This window comes from Rattus norvegicus, chromosome 4 (genome assembly GCF_021556685.1).
Source record: "Rattus norvegicus strain SHRSP/BbbUtx chromosome 4, alternate assembly SHRSP_T2T, whole genome shotgun sequence".
NCBI classification, from domain to species: Eukaryota; Metazoa; Chordata; class Mammalia; order Rodentia; family Muridae; genus Rattus; species Rattus norvegicus.
The window spans coordinates 140635472-140649200 of NC_141537.1; the positions used below are offsets into that span (position 1 = coordinate 140635472).

General features: G+C 39.0%; 1 protein-coding gene across 7 annotated transcripts in view; it reads left to right on the forward strand.

Annotated features, from left to right (window-relative positions):
• Cntn4 (contactin 4) overlaps positions 1–13729 on the forward strand; it is a 993738-nt gene that overhangs the window by 796161 nt on the left and 183848 nt on the right. For all 7 annotated transcript variants that reach the window (NM_053879.2, XM_087655634.1, XM_087655636.1 and 4 more), the window contains 2 exon segments: positions 1996–2098; positions 5290–5474. In NM_053879.2, the coding sequence (NP_446331.1) occupies positions 1996–2098; positions 5290–5474 (288 nt within the window).

Genomic DNA, 13729 nt, shown 5'->3' on the forward strand with positions numbered 1-13729 from the left:
GAGTCATACTACTGATATTTATGGGAGGATGATTCAACCATGCAGACGGTTTGTTAGCACGTTCAGCAGCTGCCTGTGAATGCTGTTGTTAGTATGCACCGCGCCATTACTCCGTCAGCTTTGTGCAAATGCTCAAAGGGAGGCAATCAAACTGAGGTGCAAGAGAGATTATGGCAGAGACTTGACAAAAAAAAAAAAAGAGAGAGAGAGAGAGAGAGAAATAGCTTTGTTTGTGAACAAGTCAAATGTGGCTTTGGTGTATTTTAATTTACTTTGACAGGTTTATGCCCTGCAGTGGAGAAAGGGCAAACTAAAAGGTAAACATGCAAGCTTTTGAGTTTTAACTTTGACGTTAACCAGATCTTGGTGGGACTGAAAACAAAGTGTTGACCCCTTTGAGATTACAGCGCTGCTGTAAAAGGACAGATAGCTATTACCAGCAGTTGTGCCCTTTTGAGGGTTAAGAGTTGTCTTAATCACTTGCTCTAAAGGACCCCCCCGAACTGTGATCTCCCCAGTGTGCAGAGAAAGTTTGTATTCAGGAAAGTCAAACTTAACCAGGAAAGATAAGTCTCAACAGTTAAAAGCATTTATTCTTGCAGAGGACCAATGTTCAGTTTCTAGCATGGACTTGGTGGCCCATCTCCATCTGTAAGTGCAGTTGCAGGGGATCCAGTGTCTTCTTAGGACCTCTTTAGACCCCACTCACTTACATGGTATTCATACATACACACACACACACACACACACACACACACACACACACACACACACACTCATACACATAAAAATCTGGAAAAGATTTTTTTAAAACGCCTGGAAAATCTCAAAATCCCTTCTAAAGCCAGCATTCTCTGTTATACTAGAAACGATAAAACCAAACGACAACAGCAGAACTGTATTCAAGTTCACCCTTCCTCAGAAAACCTCACCGTGAACCTAGCAACACTGTAAAACTCTGACTCGTAGTGCTGAGCTGTTTCTTCACAGACTGATTAGATCCTTGTGATGACTCTGTTTCTAAACCAGCACAGGAAAAGTGTTTGCAAGATGAATAAAATCAGCTCTCTTTGTTACTGCACCTGTTCCCTGTTCCCGTCCGGGCCTTGTTGGTACTCTTGTCTTCTGAAGCCTTGCGTTTCGTTTTCGTCTGACTAAGGGAGGCCTCGAAGAGAAATGAACTGGAGACTCCACTCGCTTTGTAAAATAAAACTGAACCCTTCATCAGTACTGTTGAACCAATAATCGTGGGAAATGTCCAGGGATTAAAGAGATAAAGCCTTCTAGCAGCCTTAGCCAATGAGTCAAGACAGTATTGATAAGTCAGATGCTTTTAGTCATTGAGCATTGATGCAGTCTGCTGGGGCTGTCCCCAAAACTGTCATCACAAGTTATCCCTCTAGATATGGGGGACTGTGACTACCATGGTAACTACTACTCCATTGACAGAACAAGACATATTAAAACTGCCTACTGTGGGTGCATATCACTTGTTAAAGGTTGAAAATATAGGATGCAGGCTTCTGATGCTGCCTCGAATGTACTCGTTCAGAGTCATTCAGCTTGAACTTTGACATGAATAAACACCATGACCCCACAGTGACTCTGAGAAATCACTCTGTGGACACCAAAAAGGATGTATATTAAAAGTGATATCTAAGCAGTTTAATGTTCTTTGCTGTGTCTTTCCAAGGGGGTGATATTCCTACTGGCTAGGATCCTATCAACTCATTTTTCTTTCCTAACCCCAAGGGTCCTTTCCAAACTGGGTCTGAGAATTATGGAGAACATAACCCTCCGAAGCTGGTGTAAATGCTGTGCCATGAATTTTTCTCTCAAAGAAACTGGAGGAGGAGTTTGGGTTACATGCTGTTAGAATAGAGCCTGTTTAAATGATGGAATTAAGGGCAGACATAGGAATATTTATATAGAAAGAGAACACTTGTCTACATCTTGACAGAACCTCTGAGACTTGGTTTCTTTGTCTATTCACAGGGGTGATGGGTGAATATGAACCCAAAATAGAAGTACAGTTTCCAGAAACTGTCCCAGCTGAGAAAGGATCAACAGTCAAGCTGGAATGCTTTGCCTTAGGAAAGTAAGTTCTGACTGTTCCTTCTCCCTTCCGCACTGGCAGGTAGAGAATTGTCTTCGGTGCTCACAGCTATGGTTTCTGAGCTGTCTGAAAATCAAATCGTCTTTCTCTTTGTAATTCTGTATGTGCATCTTTGATTCTTCCCTCTTCCTATGGAGAGCAACAGGTAATGGCTCCAGAAGGACTGGGCTGCCACAATTGACATGGGCACAAAAGGAAAGGAGAATAGGCGATTCTGAAAACGGATTTCATTGTATTATTATGACCTATAATACACATGCTGTCTAACCCAGAATGACAGGAAAACAATGGCCTTCATTTGAGCTACAGGCAAGCTGACTTTTTGAGAAAATGGGGACTTTTATCCTGGCCCCTCTTACAGAGGACACATACAGATTTTCTTGCAGGTCTTTTCAAATTACACAACCCTTCTCTCTCAGTTGGATTCCCTTCTGCTCCTGCTAGAGATAGAGAAGAGCTAATATCTAAGAGTCTATTTTAGAGTTTTCTGAAAATTATTCACAACTTTATTATTCCATCAGGATTACACTTAAAAGAACCTACTTGGAAAGCACTTAACCTTTCCCCTAGTTGATCTGCCAGTGGGCATGAAAAGGAAACTCAGATCACTTGGGACTTTTATATGCCAGTAACCAACAAGACTGGTTTAGCATAAACAATATAAACTGCCACCAGAAGAGTGAACACTAGTGCCCTTGTAGAGTTTAATGGTCTGTGGCTGCATTTTCTCCTAGCCCTATCTAGCCAGCTACCCATTCCCAATTCTGCCTGCCTCCTCCAGCGTAAGTATTTACGAAAGTCACAACACAAGTTCTTACCCAGTCCTGTTTCAGTGTATAACATTGTGTTTTACAGAAACTTTAGGCATTATTTGCATTTCTAACCCTATTTTCAACTCCAATGGAATGATTGTTTTCAAGTTGTAACAATGCAGACCATGGTAGTATCTTAACTTGAGATCAATTTGATGAGGTTTAATACAGTGGTAATTTTGTATCTCCTAACAACTTTCCATGGATATAAATTGTGACAGAGCTGCAGTGCTGAACACTAGGTAGAAATGAAGGAAAGCTGTAAAAGTCACAGGTAAGACATGGCAAAGATTTACTGCTGAGGAGAAAAGCAGATTGCATACATTGTAATGTGGCCAATCTTAAAAATTTAAAGTCTTTCTGTGAACCTATAAAATAACTGGGAGACAATAAGAACAGGAGACTGGGGCTTCAGGATCTATACCCAGGGATGTTTGCAAGATGACACATTAAAAACCCCTCCCTGGAGAAAGCAAAATTCACATTGCTCACACTTCCAAAGGGACCATGAATTAAAGTCTATTCACAGCGCTTAGATGGTGCTAAAATAAAAACAAAAGACACAAATTGGGTTTCTCAGTTCCGCACAGAAATGTTTGAATTTGCACATCGAGTTGTTGAAACACACCATCACTGCCCACTTAAGAGCAGAAGACTAGTTTAAGTGCAGTTGTGTCTGACGGCATGCATTAAGTATATATCTGATTGGATGTAGAGGCACCCACCATGTACTACTGATGGAGCCCTTTTGAGTCACTGCCTAATGAACTTAAATTATTTTAAAACAAATGTAGTAGACTTGATAGCTTTAATTTTTTAAATGCCATCTCAAGTTTCCCAGAGAAGATTGGCAAGTCTTTCCTGTAATTACTTTGCTGGGAGTGTTGTTGTGAAAAATGAATGGGTAAATCATGGCATCCCCTGCTGGGAAGCTGCACTCCTCAAAGCTGAGGTGAGCTTCAAAACTACTCATTTGTAGACAGGCTGCTGCCCTCACTGGCACTTTAAGATGTGTTCCAAACACTTATGGCAAGATGATAGATGTGTTAAGAGGACATTAAGACCCAACAGATTGTTCTTTTTTTTTTATCTTGCTACTTTAATTATTGCTCTTACAAACCACCTTCCAAATGGACCTCTATAAATGGGTAAAGTTGTCAATATGTAAATGACAGTAAGGACGGACACCAACTGAGTTACCCAGATCAGGCTGCCATAAGTAGACTGCTCCACAATGCCTCAATTTGTTTATAGTTTCCAGACTTTATGAGCTCATTATTTTACTCTCGCTTGTTCAGTATGTGGGTGTAGCTCACAGGGTAGTACTCATATTGCTGGATATTTAGCAGAATATATTGCTTCTGCTCTCTACTGTAGCATTCCAAACTTAGAAGGAACAAAGAGCCAACATCTTATTATTATCTCATGATTTATGGGTTAGGAATGCCAGCAAGGTTTTGCTGTGTGATGCTTTTGGTCTCTGTGATATCTTCGAGGGTTTCACGGTGTAATGCTGCTGGTCCCTCAGTGGCATAGAGAACCCAAAGAAGTTTCTTTCACACTTTTGGCATCCTGGAGGCAAGGTTGGATGGTGGGGTCAACTGGATCTGTCATTAAGTGTAACCACCCATTGAGACATCCTCTGTGCGACACCATTAAAGTGGTCAAATATCTCACAGGTGACCCTAAGAGGGTGTTCCAAAAATAAGAGTGTGAAAGCTGTCTGTTTCAAAATACTTGAAGCTACACATTGACTCAGTATCACGCATGTGTCTTTATTAGTCAGAGTAGCCAAAGAGCCCAACAAATTTAAGGGGAGGAGACATAAACCTGTTCTCAGTGGGAGAAGTATATAGGAAGTTGCTCTGTCTCACTTCTGCCACATATGTGCCTGGGCATTTTTATTTTAATAATTATAATCTAGAAACCTATCTGTATTAGAAAATAATAAAAAAAAGAGTATATTTTAAAATGTTGTTTTCTTTCAAAGTAATGGTATGTAGGAGGTTGACTGCATTGTTAAATGTTAGGAATGTTGGTTTTATGAAAAAAACATGAAGAAATAATGCTAGAGATATAAAAGTTGCTAAAGGGTTGGGGATTTAGCTCAGTGGTAGAGCGCTTGCCTAGGAAGCGCAAGGCCCTGGGTTCGGTCCCCAGCTCCGAAAAAAAGAACCAAAAAATAAAAAATAAAAAAAAATAAAAGTTGCTAAAAATAGTGGTAATATAGAAATGAATTGTGGGAAACGCTTTAATGTGTTCATGCCTGTTTGGAAATGATGGAAGGAATTATCAGGAGACTGCAGAAGCGAGACAGAGCTTTCTTTAATTCAGTTCATCCCATTTGATTCTTGCCCTTAGCCCAGTCCCAACTATTCTATGGAGAAGAGCTGATGGGAAGCCGATAGCAAGGAAAGCCAGAAGACACAAGTCCAGTGGAATTCTGGAAATTCCCAATTTTCAGCAGGAAGATGCTGGTTCCTATGAATGTGTGGCCGAAAACTCCAGAGGCAAAAACATAGCAAAGGGACAGGTGACTTTCTATGGTAAGTTTTTGGTCATACTTATCATTTGTCATGCTACAGAACTTTTCACATTAAAAGCATTCGCTGGTTGATCTGCAGTAGGAGATGTTTTTAAAGGGATCACGTAGAATAGGACTGTATAAGACTCACTTTCCTACATAATTAGCATGCCCTGGATGACTCTGGGTGTGGAAAGGAAAGGAGGGGGTAAGGATGTTGAAGGAGCAGAGAGGAAGGAATTAAGCTGATGTGTTTTAGACACGGACGATAGTGTGAACACACTCCCAAAGGAGACCGTTTTCCTGTTTTCCTCTTCGCATTGAGCTGTAAGCCTGACACTGGAAGTAAGTTTGTTATTTGTGTGTGTGTATGTGTGTGTGTATGTATGTGTGTGTGTGTATGTGTGTGTGTATGTGTGTGTGTGTGTATGTGTGTGTGTGTATGCATGCATGCACGTGCATGGGCACACGCACATTAATTGAAGTTCTATGTTCCATTTGAATTTAAGGCTCATTCTAATCCTTAAACATTCCTTCTTGGTAGCAGTTTAATGTCATATCATGATCATTTCAAAATTCACTCTTTCCAAATTTAGTTCTCAGTGTGGACCTCAGAGTAGAGCATAAATATATCATCACATAGATTTCTTTTTATGTGAAGGAAGCTGTTCCTTCTCTGATCAAATCATCTGTATTGACCCAAATGTAAATATAAAATCTGTGTCACATGGTACTGACTGAGTATATCCTGGAAAGCTTCAGGGCTACTGAAGTCCCGAAAAGGATCTCATTGGAAATACATTATAAAATAAATATGAGAAATGCCAAGCTTCCTTGTTTGTTTGTTTGTTTGTTTGTTTGTTTGTTTTGAGACAGAGAGCAAAGGTCTCTCTTTTGTAACTCTAGCTGTTCTGGAACTCACAATGTAGATCAGCCTGACTTTGAACTCACAACTATCCACCTGTCTTTGCCTCCTAAATGCCAGGATTAAAGGCATGTGCCACCACACCCATCCAGTTGCACACATTTCAATGTGCTCTTCTTCCAAAGTCCTTTATTTTTAAGACAAGCTGAAAACTACACTCAGTAATGAAATAAAGTATATTAGAAACAGATTGGAAAGCAAGAAGCATATCCAGTATCCGCCATGGGCCTTCTCCCCAACTCTCACCATTTTAGATTTATACTATGAGCAGCTGGTATGGTAGGATTCTAGAAAATTCTTCATATAAGGAGCAGGACAACAGTAGATGGGGAAGAAGAGGAAACCTCACTCTTCTTATTTATTTGTCTTTATGCCTATACCAAATGAGAGATTTGATATTCGGTCCTTTTCTTTCTTAAATTATGAGAGTCAGTACTTTTCTTTGATACATCAAAATGTATAACATACCACAGTTACCTGGAAACTCACAAAAGCCAAAGTTACAGGTTTATTCAGGGAGAAACCATTGCCAGGTAATTTTTTAACTGTTTAGGATTTATTTTCTCACCTACCAGATAAGTATTTCCTTTATGTCAGGTAGCAACCACTTGAACTTACGTAGACAAAATGGACATTTTTTTTTCTTAATTGAATAGACTTTTAGATTCATTGGTTTCTAAATGTGATTTAAATCACTGGATGAACTGAAAAAAAGTTATTTTCACTTGCATGATTTTCTTCTAAGGTGAAATGCTTGCCTTACTATGTGAAGTAGGTGTTTTCTGTAGCCATGTTTTATCATTGAACTTCCTAGGGATTGGAGGCAATATAGCAATGCAGAGTCACTCTGATGGAGAATGAACCTTCTCACTGGCCCTCAACCTTGTGTAAAATAGGTGCTTCCTGCCCTAGAGTTAAATATCAGGGGCTAGTGGGTGCTAACAACCTTTGCCTTTTAAATTGTGCTGTCCACAGCAATGCCTGACCTGACAAGGGAGCAGAATAATTCACCTGATTTCTGAAGATATGAAGTGTCACCTCTATGTCAGTCACCCTTGATGTCAGATCAGCTGACTCAGGCAGCAATTGGCTTTTCCATCCATTTATTCTTTGTTCTTCCTCGACTAGCATATCATTGATACTGTTTTCACTGTCTCAGGAGGGGACTTAATTATACAGAATGCTTGGCTATCATTTTTTTCTTGCCTATTTTTTTAAAGGGGGGGGTTTGGTATGTTCCCAGTGCTATGTTCCTAATATCCAGCTGCCTTAATCTCCAAGCTAAAGGAATAATTATAATTGAAATCACTGGGCAGAGTCCCACAGAGGGAGAATGTAGCCCTGGTCACTTATCTAGGTACGTTCTGTCTTTGTTGGCAGGACAGTTCCTTACAACTACAACGTTAAGGTCAGCTTGCTCAGGGGTTAGGAGTCACAGACTGTGCTTAAAAATCTATCTACTTAATTGTAATAAGAAAAGAAACTTACCAGAAAATGGATGGATGAAGAAAGTATAAAATTAAACAAGGTGACCAAAAAAGAAGACAAAATGTACACATTCTCTGTCATATGTAGATGCTGCTTTATGATCTAAATACGTATATATGTATGTAAGTAGATATTGTTCACACATGGCCATGAAATAAATTGGAAGATTAAAAAGAGGGAACTAGGAATGAGGGGATGAGGGAGAATCCACTCTTTGTTTGAATGGCATGGTGATAGTTAGCACCTTGTATACTAATTAAAAACAAATAATCAAAAAGAAAAGTGAGGAAAAGCATTATTTTGTTGCGCCACACTGTTGACCCATTTAGGAGCTCTGCAGTAACATTTCTGGTAAAATGTATTTTTATTTCCTTGTTTCACTAAAAAAGCATTTAACCTTATTCCAAATGCTTACTGCATAGACTCACATTGCACTCCCCTCCCCCATGTGAATTTGGTAGAGGCACTTGGTCGCTGCCAGTACTGTAGCTATGCCCACATAGGTTAATGTATGCCAATTTGTCTCACCATAGGTGAAAGCCTGAGAGAACTTTCAGACATATGACATTTAATGTTACTTCATTTTACTTGTTTATTTTGCTCAGACCTATATTTTGCCAGGGCAGATAATTTTTATCTGTTCTTTCAATCTTTTTTTTATAAGAAAAAAAAGTATCTTAAAATATAAATCTGTCTTTAGATGTACAATGGTATAATCTGTTTCCTGGGCCAGAACTCTTCCAATATGACTTTAATATGATTTGCATTTGTTGAAAACTATCTTGATGTGGCCCCATTATGTGGGGGTCCACTGCTGTATAGAAAGGTGCTAGAAAAGTCTTTAACCTTTAGGACTTGACATCTTATCAGATTGTTAAGAGACAAAGTACTCAACAAATGAACTCAACATTTCAGATTTTAGTAAGAATACAGGAGAAAATAATGACAGCCCTTTGAGATGAAGAAACCAGCTACAAAGAAGGACTCCTAAGGTCAAGGCGTAGGGGAAGGCTTGATTGGCAAGACTGACCTCTGAGCAGAAATTCCAAAGTAAAAATACATAGCCTTTATAGGAAAGTCCATACCAGGCAGAAAACAGGGAGGGTCAGAAGCCCTAGCAACTGTGTGACAAGCTTGAGATGCAGGGAGGAAGTTCATGTTTCTAAACCATAAGGACAAAGGACAAGAACATACATCTGAAACATCGGCGAGACCTCGGTGGTACCGTATAAGCCAGGTAGAGTTTAGGTTTCCTTCACGATCCATGGGAGGATGTTGAATGATGAAATGGCTGCATCTGATTCATGCGTCTAAAATGCTGGTTGCTTTGTGATGAGTAGAAGTTTAAATCACAGGAGTGGAAAGGACAGTCATTTGTCCTGTCTATGTCAGCCATGTTCATGACTGGGACTTTGAAAAAAGTAAAGACAGATGTATTTTGGAGTCAGAGCCAGTAGGGCTTTCTCATTCTATTCCTCCCACTATCTGGTTTAGAGAGAAACTCACTTCCAAAGATATTAGAGTGTGTGGTTAATGTTTCCATATTGCGAAGTAAAACCAGATCCCAAACATTGAACTAGAGAGTCCGCAGCTTCTGTGTTCGTCAGGGTTAGTAGGAAATCTTAAGAAAATACAGAATATTGGACCATGTACATGGTGGTTTTGACTTGGTCGATATGAGATTGTGTTTTAGTTAATTTCCCAGGTGTAATTTCTACTGCTGATGCCTCTGTGGGGACCACATGGTAAGGATTGCTGCTCTGTGAGAGATTGTTTCCAATGTTGTAGTGAAGACCAAGATTAGATTACTTGCAGAAAATTGTTCCTTTTGCTCTGGGAAGCTTCCACTGCACTGTTCCAGAAAGCACCAGTCAGTCCATATCCTCCAAGTAGAATCAGAGATCTGTGTCTAGTGATTTCTTGGATGTGAGGAAAGGAAAGTGTAGTACACATCATTCTCTCGGAACTCATTCATTATTACACCTGATCACCTCAGGAGCCATTTCCTTTTCTGTACAAACATACAGACAGAATTACAGTCCTCATCTTGAATAGTGAACTGAGAACTAGGAGTCAGATAGTCAGTGCCTTTTCCAGACTTTCTCCTAGAGCAGTCATTGCCATATTCATTGCTAAGAAACTGAGAAGTTTGTATCCCAATAAACAAGTTTCTACTTCAAGGAATTTGCTAACTCCTTGTTGGAAGAAACTATTAGACACGTTCCTTTGATTTTACAAATAAAATAGCAAAACCATGTACTATGTGGGATTTGACTATTCTTGGAACTACTCCTTGCCATGAGATAGATGCTTTTGTGTCTCCCAGTTCAACACTTTGATAAAACATATCAGGAAATCATCAATCAGTCACCCTGGATGCCATGCGTGAACATTTCTGGATAAACAATTGACTCTTTTTCTTTCCCTTTTTGCTTCCTAAGTGTTTGGTAAGCTATGTCTAGACCTTGTACACTGCAATCCTGTGTCTATAAAGAAAAAGATGTAGGCTTGATGGTACTGCAGAGGATGTGTAAATATGTGTGTGTGTGAGGTCATCAATAAGTGATTACAGAAGCATTTTGTGCACAACTTCCTAATTCCTCATGAATGGACTATGTATATGTGACAGCTAGACAATATTCAACACTGCAAAGCAGCTTAAAGGACAGAGTGACCCGAAGATGAACAGAGCAGTTAAGGTGATTTCACAGTACAGCAATAACTGCTTAATTGTGCTAGGGAAAACTCACACTGGGTGCACTTAGTCACCCTCTGGGTGTCACATAAGATACATCTTTGATTTTTGTTTCTTTTCTTGCATCTAATGGCACCAATGAATTGAGTTGTTACGGTTTAACAAGGAGTGTGCATCAACTGTGGGAAATAATATAGAAATGGGAGTAGAAGTTCCTCACCCCATATGAAATGGCAAACCACAAAGGAAAGGACAATATACTGGAACATAGTTCTAGCCTCTGTGTGTTGAAAACGGAGACAAAACATACTAAGTATACTTTTCATTCATTAAATTTACTGTGCCAAGGTTTGCTTGAATGTAACCATCTAATGGAGTATCTGACACTTCTAGTTTTGAGTGTCCTTTTCAGAGTAAAAGAAACACTAAAAGCCTCAAATATATATTTATGATGTTTCTATCTATGTTGTACATTAAAACAGATTTGATTTAGAATGCAATTTGTTTTAAATGTCAAAAAACAGTGTGTATGTTCATAATCATCATATTTTAAGAAAAGTGATTCTATTTTCCCAAACCAAACAGGTATGGAAATGTTTGGTATTATTTATAGTTTTTCATATCTCTTTAGTGTCTATTTTAACAGCAGAAAACTGGATTCTCATATGCATTTTTATGTGTTTTTAAAAAAATATCAAGGAAGTCTGACCTCATACAGAAATGTGGTTTGAATATGGGTAATTCATGGATTCTCTGCATGGCCTATAGTGGTCCATGGCTCACCTTCTAAGCCTTATAGATCCAGATGAATACTCCCAATGTCATTGATAGAACAGTCATAATTTTAGGTCCTTTGACTAAAAAACAGAGCAGAGCAGGTCCATATATGATTCTTAATCACTACACTCTCAGTCTGGGTCAAAAGATCCCTGGGCCTCCTGATAAGATGGTGTGATTCCATTTAACTTGAATGTTGATGTTTAGAAGTGATATACTTCAAATGGTTTTGGTGAGAGCCACATGTAAGTACTATATATTGTTGAATGGATCTGGAATTTATGGTGGACAAGAAAAGGGAATGAATTCAACACAGTTAGAGCTCATGTTCAGACAAAGTAATTCCTGTTAGGATACAGTCATAGGTTAATTTTAGGGGTGGAATTGGCCTCAGTATATCAGTTCTAAAGCATTTTAAATATGGAAAATACTGTGATTAAATTTTTATATCTCAATAATTCACTTGTAAAGTCATGAATTGCCTATAGTATCCCTGGAAAGAAAAGATAAAATATGTCCTTTTATAGAAATTGTTGTGTGGCCCTGGATACTGTCACTATTTCCCAATGGATAACTCTACACCCATGTACACATGAGCAGTTCTTATTTGACTCAGTGAATAAAATCAATTCATCCATCCATCAAGAAATCAACAAAAAGTAAATAGTTTCAAGTGAAAATATAAAGTCTCTGGTAAGATATGGGAGTCTTGGGGCTGGAGAGATGGCTCAGTGGTTAAGGGCACCCGACTGCTCTTCCAGAGGTCATGAGTTCAAATCCCAGCAACCACATGGTGGCTCACAACCATCTGTAAGGAGATCCGGTGTCCTCTTCTGGTGTATCTGAAGACAGCTACAGTGTACTTATATATAATAAATAATCTTAAAAAAGAAAAAGAAAAGAAGAAAAGATATGGGAGTCTTGGAGAAGCTGGAGGAGAAAAGTTAAGGTCAAACATTATCCTGGTACATCGTATGCATGTTTGAAATTTTCAAAGAATGAATAAAACTTAAAATTATAAAGGAAAACCAAGACAGTGGATAGCACACAATAGTTAAGCTGTGTGTGCCAAGTAGGCTGCAGATGAGGAGCCCCTTGGTTGTCAGGACAGAGAGAGTCCAGAGGAGATAAACTATAGAGCCACGTGTTTGTTAGGCAATGAAGGGAAAGAGACTATTCCTGAAGATAAGATGGTATAAGTAAAGATATGAAGGCAGGAACTTATATTGTAGCTTATTATTATAGCTAAGGATGAAGAAAACCTATTGACAAGAGCTGTGGACTCTCTGGCTGGAAGAAATTGGGTGAGAGCAGATGGCAGATGAGTTTAAACATTAGCCCAAAGATATGAAATAATGGTGATAGTCTCTTAATGAATGTCACATTGACAGTGGGTGAAGCACATTACAGACCTCATCCAATATCTCATACACACATGGCTTTCTGCAATCATATTTGTTTTCTATGTTAATGAGTACCTATTAACAGAAATATGCCTACTATGACTTGCCTTCTAGGGTGTCTTCACATTTTCTACTGATTTCTTTATTATGTTTTATGCATATGGGTATTTTGCCAGCATGTGTGTGTATCATGTGGGCATCTGGTGCCTGTGGAGGTCAGAAAGGAGCATCGAATCCCTTTGAAGTGCAATTAAAGATGATGGGCATGCTGAGAACCAAAACCTGGTCTTCTGTAAGAGCGACTACTGCTCTTAACTACTGAGCCTTCTCTCCAAACTCTCAACATGGTGACTTTTTATGTCTATTTGTCATTGTTACCTGTGAAAGTGTTGGTTCCTTACCAAAGAAAATCAACTGGGTCCTATAAAGACATGAGAAGACCATAAACAAAAATTAGCAGTAAAGCACAAGAGGCATGAATCCATTGGTTTAAAAAAGAAAGCAATATGGAGGGGTTAAGGAGCTGGCTTAGCAGTTAAGAGCATGTACTGCTCTTGCAGAGGACTCAAATTCAGTTCCCAGCACCCACATGTAAAGGCACATGAATACCTGTAGTTATAGTCCCATGGGATCAAATTCATCTGGCCTCTATAGTCACATAAACTCACATGCTCATGCAACCCTCATACACACAGAAACACAAAATTGAAAATAAAAAAAATTACTTAGAAAACAGTGTGATTAAGATTCACATAGGAAAATCCAAGGGAGTGTTATAATATCAAGTTCAACTTTCTCTCAGTTCAGGAAGAAAACAGAGGTTTCCAACCTCTATACCCTAAAGCTCTTCTTACAGCTACAGATCCTCCTATCAGAGCAGTGCTTCTCAAGATGGATGTTGTCAGCCATTAAGTCATATTTTACATGAAGTGGGACAAATATTTAAGGTTTAAAACAAAGCAACTCTGTTCTTCTTAAGTTCAATATCT